The 10,414-nt window shown below is 44.1% G+C and overlaps 1 protein-coding gene across 2 annotated transcripts; it reads left to right on the top strand.

The window, feature by feature from the left end:
- The first annotated feature begins 5,287 nt into the window (after positions 1–5,287).
- LOC123123057 (2-hydroxy-6-oxononadienedioate/2-hydroxy-6-oxononatrienedioate hydrolase) lies at positions 5,288–8,877 on the top strand. 2 transcript variants are annotated; one of them, XM_044543482.1, is made up of 5 exons: positions 5,288–6,049; positions 7,502–7,594; positions 7,739–7,806; positions 7,885–8,023; positions 8,503–8,877. In XM_044543482.1, the coding sequence occupies exons 1-5, from the start codon at positions 5,306–5,308 to the stop codon at positions 8,581–8,583; spliced, it is 1,125 nt and encodes a 374-aa protein (XP_044399417.1). In that variant the 5' UTR covers positions 5,288–5,305; the 3' UTR covers positions 8,584–8,877. The 2 variants fall into 2 exon arrangements, with proteins under 2 accessions (XP_044399417.1, XP_044399418.1); XM_044543483.1 differs by having other exon boundaries at positions 5,292–6,049; positions 8,506–8,877.
- The last annotated feature ends 1,537 nt before the right edge of the window (positions 8,878–10,414 follow it).

Genomic DNA, 10,414 nt, shown 5'->3' with positions numbered 1-10,414 from the left:
ACTTTATTTTATTTATAGTAAGTGCTTAATTAGTAGTTGAACTAATTGATTTAACAAAACTAGTATATTTTACTATAGAAGTAGTTTATTTTTAGCAAGGAAATTAATAGAACTAGTTTGTTTTTTAGTTAAATCAATTATTCCTGCATCGATCCCGCATCCTCGTCGTCGACTCGACGGAGGAGGCCGGCTTGATCAGAGGGGCCATGTCCGGGACTGGGCTCCGCCGGGCTGGTTTTGGGAGGTGCTACCTTCCGGTGGGCGTAGGTTGGTGAGGAGCCAGCCCATCGTTGACCCGATCCTTGTTTGGTGGCGGTCGTGTGGGCCAGTGACGGTGCCGAGGCTTCCGGACACCGCGGAGGTGGTACGTCACCGTGTCAGCGAGGAGGACCAGCACGTCCGTCGCTACATGGTTGCGTTGGAGGGCAGGTTCGACAATACCTGGCAGGTTCTTCAGGGATCTCACTGGAGCTATGATCCTGTGATGGTTCCGTCCCTTTGGGTGTCCACCGCCCGCGCCGATATCCGTCGGGCGCTATAGTTCTAGCTGTACTAGCGATGCTATATGTATGGTAGTATTCGAGGTGTATTAGTGATAATATTCGACGATGTACGGACGCATGGAGATGATGTAGTTTTGCTTATAATTGAATGCATCCTAATTTGAATACTACTTTATTTTGTGATTTGATTTTGCTTATTGAATGCTCAAAGTGGAAAACTACTCCTACTTTGAATGCTAAAATTGGAGAGCACGATGCAAGGCGTATGCATATGATTAGTTGATAGCTTATAGGGTTTTTGTTTTCGCAGAAATCTAGGAGCCCCCGGCCCCTCCATCATCCCCGCCGTCGTCCCCGTCACCGCCCCCTCCGACATCGAGGTGAGACTAGCCAAATCCTCTTTTAGAAAGATAATTAAACGATATTTCGGGTTGACTGTAAGTCTGTCGAGTCTCCACCATATATGAGAGGACGAAGAATCCCGACTGTTGTCGTGGGGGTAGCTTCTCCTTCGTTCCCGTGTGCTAGACAATTTGGTGTAATGCACTCGAGAACGAAAGGAGGAGCTACCATCACCGACGGTCGCAAATGTTAGAGAGGAATCAGTGAGGGAGAGTTCCACCATATATACATGAGAGGACGAAGAATCCCGACTGTTGTCGTGGGGGTCGCTTCTCCTTTGTTCCCGTGTGCTAGACATTTTGGTGTAATGCACTCGGGGACAAATGGAGGAGCGACCATCACCAACGGTCGAATGTATACACCACGTGAGCTGAGAGTTTTCAAGAAAAGACTCGACAAACCAATAGTCAACCCGTGATGAATAATAATGATCTAATTTAGGTTTTTTAGTACATATATTTAATTGTAGACGTTTAATATTTGAATTATGAACATAGGAAATGTCGTACTCGGACGACGAAAGTCTCCCGGGGGAGTGCGACTGGTGCCACGACGACCGAGGTCAGTGCGACAGGCCTCACCTGTACGAAGATCGGCGCTTCAGTATTAAGCTGGAGGAGACCTTCGATGTTGAAACGGTACGCAACGACGACAAATGTTATTTTTTCGTAATTAAGCACGACTTCAACTATTTCAACGTGTACTTTTCATCTTTTACAATTCGGCTAGCTTATCCCATGCCATGCAAGACACTACGTCTTGGAGAGGATGGGTTTTGAAGACCATGAAAGTATGGAAACAAAGAAAATTCACCTAAGGACCCATCATGATATAGATTTTGAAGTAAATCTGTATAATTCTGAGAGCGTAACCCATTTTGGTTGCAAAAATTGGGAAGCATTTTGCAAGATGTATGGTTTTGATGAGGGTATGCTTGTCACCATGGATCTTGGTGATCCTGACATCGAGCAAGACAATATGGACATTTGGGTCCTTGTTGATACGCCTCCAATTCTACCGCTATGTGAGTTTCTCAAACATAGTTATTAGCTAATTTATATTGTTCATTTCAAAATAGTTGACAACTTATTTTTATTGACAGCTTATTTTGATTGTTCAAACAATGTGCGGAATATGGTAGACAGAACTTACTACACCGATGGCTCTGAGTTAACTTATAAGGAGAAAACTCATCTGGTCGGGTTTTGTACTGATCTTGAGAATTACAATATCTATTGTAAAACTCCTTCACATTATGGTCAATACGTGCCACTAGTGCACGTGTTGAACTACGGTAACTACTATGGAGATACCCTGGTAAGATTTCTTACTATTACGACATCCGTGCATCTTTTGCATACTTCTAAAACTAGTACATCATTGCTAACTATGAAGTTATTACTATGTTTTTCAACAGATAATCCCAGAGGATGTGCCTCATTTGATGTATCAGAATGGTAGGCCTGATGTTTTGAACATACAACCAGTTCATCCTACGAATCTCAACTGTCCATACCGGATTTTTAAAAGAAGTGGAGACATGCAAATCAAAGAATGAAAAAAATGTATAGACAGTCGCAAGGAGGTTCTTGGAAGCAAAAGGAAGCGAAGCGCAAGAATTGGAGACAGGATGATCTCCATTCTCCATAATGGAGAGTCAGGGTCTATATTGTTTTATGCTATTTTACCTTAAAGAGGGTATTTCGGTCCTACCTAATACTGATGATCATGTGCTAAGAACAATTAAGTAGGGTTGGTTCGATGACTATGAGGACGATGATCGTATGACTTGTTATTAATAACGAGTAGAAGTTGTATGATGATGATTAGTAGGACTTGTTATTATATATGATAGAGTTATTATATATCAGCGGGTGAAATGAACATGGACTGGATTGAAGTGAAGGCAACATGCATGTGGTGCATGTCGAAAGTAGTACAATCCAAACTTGATCAAGTTAGGATTAGTATTACTTTCGACATGCACCACATGTTGCCTTCACTTCAATCTAAGCCATGTTTAGGCATAGCAGTACGTAGCGTTGGTAAACCAAGCATGGAGATATAAGAGAGGACAATTCTCTCTAATAGCTACCTAATAACAACCTAAATTAACCCCCAAAACCCCTAAATCAGCCCCTTAAAAAAACAAAAACCTCAGCTCCAGCCAGATGCTGACGCGTGGATGCCTATTGGTCCCGGTTGGTGTCACCAACCGAGACCAAAGGCCCCCCTGCCTGGGCTGGCCGCAGCGGCCACGTGGAGGACCTTCTGTCCCGGTTCATGTAATAACCAGAACTAAAGGCCAAGGCATTAGTAACGACCTTTTAGTCCCGGTTCACAAACCGGGACAGAAGGCCCTCACGAACCGGGACAATAGGCCCTTTTTCTACTAGTGATGCTCTTGGACTTGCACGTAAATATAAGATTTTTTAAGGGTTTTGCTTCAAAGTTGCAGGAGCTCTGCCCATGACGCGTGAGCTCGTATAACGGGAGCATCTAAGCTCCTGTATCACCTGATACTCACTCAAATATAATTTCCTGAATTACTCTTAGCGAAAGTGCTCAACATGTGTTTTTTTTGTTGCACACCAAATTTCTTCAATGTTTTGATTGGTTCAAACCATGTCAAGGAATAACTAGGTGTTTCTATCTCGGTGGCATGCTTAACTATGTGGCGTGTTTACCCATGTGCTGCAACTATTCAACAAAAGGATTACTAATTATTTGCCTCACTCTTAAGTGGTTGTTTTCTTTCTCCGATGCATCCGTGAAAAGTTGTATGCTCGCTACCATAATAAAGGGTAAAATTAGTATGCAATTGACCCCTGGGTTCGCCCTTGCATGCTGTCTAATCAAGGCTTCTTCCCATCTTCCCTACGTTATTCTTCATCGGTGAAGGTTGCTATTCTGGTGCGCTAGTTTTATGGGGTCTTAGCACGACGACTTGCCGACTGTCTACTACAACAAGTTGTGCCCGACTCCGACAATGGAGGGGCGTTGACGGTGGCGCGCCTTCGGCTCGCTTCAATGCTTGTAGTCGTCGCTAAATGGTCTACGGATCTGGATGTAATTTTTATTTCTGGTGTTTGTTTTACTTTTAGTTTTTTTGGTTTGTTTTTCTTTTCAAATGACAACTTTAGTTGTAAAAAACAGCAGGGCCGAATTGCTTCGTGCCACATGTATGACACTTGTCATTTGGGATATATTTTTTGGTCGGCCGCTCCAAAGCGCTAGGGAGCAGCCGCTGCTTCCTAAACGGGTCCTTATTGCATATACACATTTTTTTTTGCTTTTTTTGGGGAATACACAAGGTGTGTATCATTTCATTGATAGGATTTTTTTTGCTTTTGTTGCATGATTAATCCAAATGCTTGGACGCTTTCTCTTCAATTTTGCACATGGAAAAAAATTCCGTGCGTACGGGCCGTGCATACCCTCCGTGAGATGACGCCACGTGGTCCACCTCGCCATCCAACGATTCACTGCTCAGATGCTCGGTTCGTTGGTTCTCGGCTCGGCAGCCCCTGCGTTCGGCTCCAAAACTTGCCATGTACGTACGATTCCGGCTCCCCTCAGTTACGCATGGATTGATTCCTACTAACAGATATGCATGAAGATTGCTAGCTTCTGCTTCCTCGGTGCAGCCAGGGAAGCGGCCATTCGATCGTGAATTTCTCATGGCCGAGCGACCAGTACACTGTCATCTACGCGATGGGACTAGCGGCCAGTTCGCCGGCTCAACGCTTAGGGCTTCTTTGATTCAACGGAATTCAATAGGATTTCTAAAGAGTGATTAATTAAATGTCATTGCTGACCACTTCCACTAGAACTAAATAGATTGACATTAGAAACAAAAATCAATCAACATGAGACAAGGGGAGCAGCGGCGAGCAGAAGACGTACCTGCTGCGTCGTCTGGCTGCCGGCCGCACTCCCTCTACCAGTGTGGGACGAGGGCGGGCGGGGGACGAAGCAGACGACGGTGGAAGCGAATGATCAGCTGATGGCGAACGACGGAGACGACGGCGGCTGCGCCAAGGGATGCGGGGCCGCCTGAATCTCACTCTAGTCCACATGGGGCAGGAATCGTGCGCCCCGTCCAGCCGAGCCCAAGTTTGAGAGGCTGCGGGCTTGTTTCCTGGAGCCGAGAAGGGGTGCTCGAGCCGAGGAAGCCTGCGCACAGGAGCGGATCAGAGGGGATCGTCGGATGGCGAGGTGGACCACGTGGCGTCATCTCACACAGGGTACGCAGGAAGAGCAGTTTACAGCCGGTACGCAAACAGAATTTTTTTCCTGGCAGGAAAATTGTGCGAAGACGATGTAATAATCGTGTAAAAAAAAATTCCCTCCAAAAAAACGTGCAAAGGAAGTTGTTGCCCGCACGACGGCACGAGGTTATGCTGCCAGGTTCCCCAAACAGACCCACCAGTCCACCAGCTGATACGGCAGATCCCCGGCCTCCGGCGACCGGCATGCCCGCGCCACCACCGCCGGCCGGCGGACGGCGGCGGTGGAGGCACCGGCTGAGCCCCACGCTCGCGCGGGACCGCTGCTACGCCCGCGCCTTCCGCTCCGCCGGCCTCCGCCAGGCCGCCGTGCCGCTCCCCGACGGCGCCGTCGTCCACTTCTGGCTCCCGCGCCCCGACCCGGCGCTCCACCCCGTGCTCCTCCTCCACGGCTTCGGCGCCAACGCCACCTGGCAGTGGGCCCCCTTCCTCCGCCCGCTCCTCGCCGCCGGCCTCGCTCCTTTCGTGCCGGACCTCGTCTTCTTCGGCAACTCCGCCTCCCCTGCCGCCGACAGATCCCCCGCCTACCAGGCCGCCTCCGTCGCAGCCGCCATGGCCGCCCTCCCCGGCGTGCCGCAGAGGTACAGCGTCGTCGGCGTCAGCTACGGCGGCTTCGTGGCCTATCACCTCGCCCACGCCTTCCCCGCCGTGGTGGAGCGGCTCGTGCTCGTCGCTGCGGGTGTGTGCCTCGAGGAGGCCGACCTGGCGTCAGGGCTGTTCGCCGTGGACGACATCTCGGAGGCGGCCAGCCTGCTGCTGCCGCAGCGGCCGGAGGATCTGAGGAGGTTGGTGGAGCTCACCTTCTGCAAACCGCCAAAGTTCATGCCGTCCTGCTTCATCAGGGATTACATCAGGGTAGGTAAAATTCAGTGACCCAACAACTAAAGTAGCTTCTTTTCGTTGTGCTGCATTGTTGCGTGATTGAGATTGTTCACCGATGATTAGCTCGGGTGCTGGAGCTTAGAACTTGTGAATCAATTCATAAATTACTACCTGCGGCTCTATAAATCAAATTGCATAGAAAAAATTGGCGCGCCTATTTGTTGAGTTGTTGAATGACAGGTGATCTCTATTAGTTGCAATTTTGACAGTCAGAGGAATTCAGCAATTAGTCGGTGTAAGCTCCTTAGGATATGATGCTTAGTTTTTACATTTTTCTAATTCATATGACATCAAATGATTCTCCCTCACCCTTTTCCCAGCCTCATGGAAAACGAAAACAGGAATGCACATTGTTTTGGCACGGATACAGGAAGCAGCCTCTGCTGCTAAATGTCGCAGCTCATAGATAAAACTAATAGGCCATATAAACGGGGTCTCAGCTTTGACGGACATAAGAATCCATGAGTTGCTCAGCCTTGGCTTCATGAAAATAAATACTCCATCACATTTGTATTCGCTAATACTCCATATGTTCTTTTTTACCTGATATTTTGATTTCTCAAAGTCTTGAAGATGCTACTTTGACCATTACATTCTACAACTTCACACTGTTTTTGTAAATATACTGGTGGTGAAGTTCAGAAACTTTGACAGCAAAGATTCTTGGATGTCAAGTGAAAATGATCAGACATAGCAGTTAAGATCAATGGTGCATTGAAAATATCAGTGCAATCTTATGATTTTAATCACGTTCTTTGAATTTCACAAACTTGTTTAGTTATTCTATATGATTTTACCCACTGGTAAGGGCTCATTTTTTGGAACAGAACCTCATCAGTTATCATTATCACACATACAGAAAATTAACTGAAGGAAAGATGACAATACAAATATCTTTGGTAAAATACCATGCGTCAATTCTTCAGACAATCAAGTAATAAACAACATTTTTGACACGATACTCCTATATCTAGGTTGCTAATTTATAGTCTTGTAGAATACTATCAAACTAACTATTAAGCTCTACACCAAGCAATTAAGAGAGACAATGACATAAATCCTAAATGAAACTGATGTGGCAGTCTTAGACCCATCATCATATCGATCTTGTGTCATAATGAGAAATGAAGCTCACAGAACCAAAATGTTACATCATAAATCCAAGTTAAGTAGCTTGCCTAAATAATTTAATGTCGAAACGTTCAAGTGCAACATTTTTAATGTCAAGAACATCTACGAAGTTTCTTAGATTCACTTCGTAGTTCCTACTGCACTTCTTGCTGTAATTCCGTTGCAAGGTTGTATTGGTTAAGTTTTGTAAATCAAATGCATACAATATTTACCTGCTTACACATTTTTGTGAGTGCTTTTACACTTACTTAATTCTGCTGTGCTAGTACCTTTATACACATTCCATGTTGGCAGGTTATGTGTACTGAAAATGTGAAAGAAAAGACCGAGTTGTTATATGCCTTGATCAGTGGTAGGAAGCTTTCGGACCTTCCTAAAATTAACCAGGTATTGATTCACATTTTATATCTTGTGTTATTCAATGGAAGTACACAACATGATGCCTGTCGTCATGTTTTTGGTTCTTCAATCATTATTATTCTACTTAACGTTTCAATAATATATGTGTCACATACTATGTGAATGTGGCAGCAAACCTTGATAATTTGGGGAGAGCAAGACAGGGTTTTCCCATTAGAACTTGGCTTACGGTTGAAAAGGTTTGTCTAGTTATAACTTAAACTTTTATCGTATGCAAGCCTTCTATCTCAATGCAATTAACATTGGCATAAATTCAGACATTTGGGGGATACATCGGAATTAACCATTGTCAAGGATGCTGGCCATGCCATAAACCGTGAAAAGCCTGCAGAGCTTTGCAGACTTATAAAGAACTACATCATCGATTCCTCTGTCAAATACAGGGATGATCGCAAGGTACCAACCCTGCTTTAACTAAAACTGTTGCCCATCATACCGCTAGTGATTGCGCACATGCAATGCACCTATTGACTAGTAATGGCATACTGACTGTAGACACTCCAAATTCATGACTCAAGTAATTAGAATCAAAATATTCCAGAGTTACTACTCGATTAATACGAATCAAAGGGAACATGTTGCAAGCACATGAAATTCATACATATTTACAATTACATCAAATATTTACTTAAATCGGTAAGTCATGAAATTCCATGTGTTCTTCTCTGGAAATAATTCACTGTGGATGTAATGCTCCTTTTCTGTCTGATAAACAAGACCAAGACAACTGAAAAAGCAATATTTCAAAACCAAATATCTAGTAGAAACCACCCACCCGGTTATCAAATGCACATTCTCGAAGCCATGTAAACAAAGGTTTTCTCTGCTGTTACTGGCCTTTTGAAACCTCTGAGGAACCATTTTCTATTGGTTAGCAGGGATGTTGGAAGTTTGCGTTAAGAAGGTTTGCTGGATCGAGCCTGAGGAAGGTGGACTCAAGCCGGCCACTGATATAATGCACATATATATTGACTTGTATACCATGTAAGGGATTTCAACTCTCATCCGTGACTGTCTTGACATTTATAACTGGTATGTCTTACCAACGTGTCTTCTAGTCTGCAGTGTGAATTGTTTTAGAGTGCTGGTCGCACTGAATGAACCTTAAGGCCTGTTTGGTCAATGAAAGTTATGCCACCCATTCAATATGTACAGAAAAATCCTGTGTTCTTCGTGTGATGCAACCAAACAACTATTACTGATTTATGTGGGATTCCAAATGCCATGGCATCTTATTCCTGTGGCTTTTATACTTTGTGTTTTTCGAATCCTGCAAACCAAAAAGAATTCATACATAGGAAAGAAGGTAAAGAATCTAAGTGCCGAGGCCAATTATGTTGAGTGCAGTGGGCTTTACACAGAGATTCTCTTACACATATTGGGTGACGGAGCTAGTGGGGTCCTATTACTGCCAGGTGTATCCATCAAGCCCAACCTATTGACATTATTCTTTGGCTTTGTGTCGGATGACAGGGTGTGAGCTGACACTGCGTTTAACATTTCCTTTCCAGTTCCAGAGAGGATTTGATATATTTTTACTTCCTCGGTTCCTAAATATTTGAAGTTCTAGGTTTTTCCTAAGTCAAAGAAGTTTGATTGATTTGCTAGAAAAAATTACTAACATCCACAACATCAAATATATATAGTATGAAAATATACTTCATGACAAATCTAGCGAAACTAATTTGATGTCGTAGATGCTGCTATTTTTTTTCTAGAGTTGGTCAAACCTAAAAAGTTTGACTTAGGACAAAACTGGAACTTAAAATATTTTGAAACGGAGGGAGTAGTACTCTGTGTCTCTGTTGACCCAACTCAGCAAGAACTCGTGCCTATGGTGACTCTGTGGCCTTCTCTGTAGGAGTGGCAATCCAGAGAGATTGTGTGTTTGAGATCACCATTTATCTGTGTAAATAAATGGTGTTGTAAACTGCAGCCTCTAGGCAAACACATGACACCGTTCCTCCTAAACCAATCAAGACAGGGCTTGCCACGTTGTGGTTCTCTCAGCATGGGCAGAAAAGATTGGTTAGGCGGACTCGCTCCCATCGATATTAATCCCACTAGCCATGGAATTTTGACATTTTCAGGACCAACTTGTTGCCTTATTAAGGTAAGAAACCTTCTAGGACTGTTGTTTCTCTTTTTTCCATTAAGAACAAGATAGTAGCAATAGATTCCCAAATTAGATCATTTCTCTCCACTGCATCCAAACTACCGCCATATATATTTGGATTTCTCAGGAGTAGCCAACACTCACCTCATATCAAACATGGTTGTACCTGGAATTATTTTGGACAAAGGAAAATGATGCTGTATGAACAATACTATGTGGTGTACAATACTTCCATGGAGAGTCGCCAACAAATCTAGCGCAACAAAGATGGATAAAAACATATCAATATGGGGAAAATGCCGGTACAGAAGAATATTCTTTTTGATACACAATGGGAGTTCAATTTTAGATAACAATGGGCTGAACAAATAAAGAGGAAACAGAGAAAACACGTATGGAAAAAGAGCTACAATTGGAAGGAAACTAGAACTAGCAACACTAACTATGGGTGGAAACGTGGCTCTACTCAAGATCATCTACAAAGTTTGAACAGAAGAATTCACACCAAGCATAGGAGGGAAGAGTAGCTGGGAACCAGGTTACGAGGACCCGATCGTGGTCGATGTTTTCCCGAAACCACTCATTTCGAATAAATTATCAACTGAATGACGTGTGTGTATGTTACGACACACATATTGCACCTTCTGTCGATACACGTTGCTTCCTTATAT

The sequence above is a fragment of the Triticum aestivum genome, chromosome 5D (genome assembly GCF_018294505.1).
Source record: "Triticum aestivum cultivar Chinese Spring chromosome 5D, IWGSC CS RefSeq v2.1, whole genome shotgun sequence".
In the NCBI taxonomy this organism is placed as follows: domain Eukaryota; kingdom Viridiplantae; phylum Streptophyta; class Magnoliopsida; order Poales; family Poaceae; genus Triticum; species Triticum aestivum.
The sequence above is the reverse complement of the archived record's forward strand: the minus strand, read 5'-3'. Positions and strand labels throughout refer to the sequence as shown.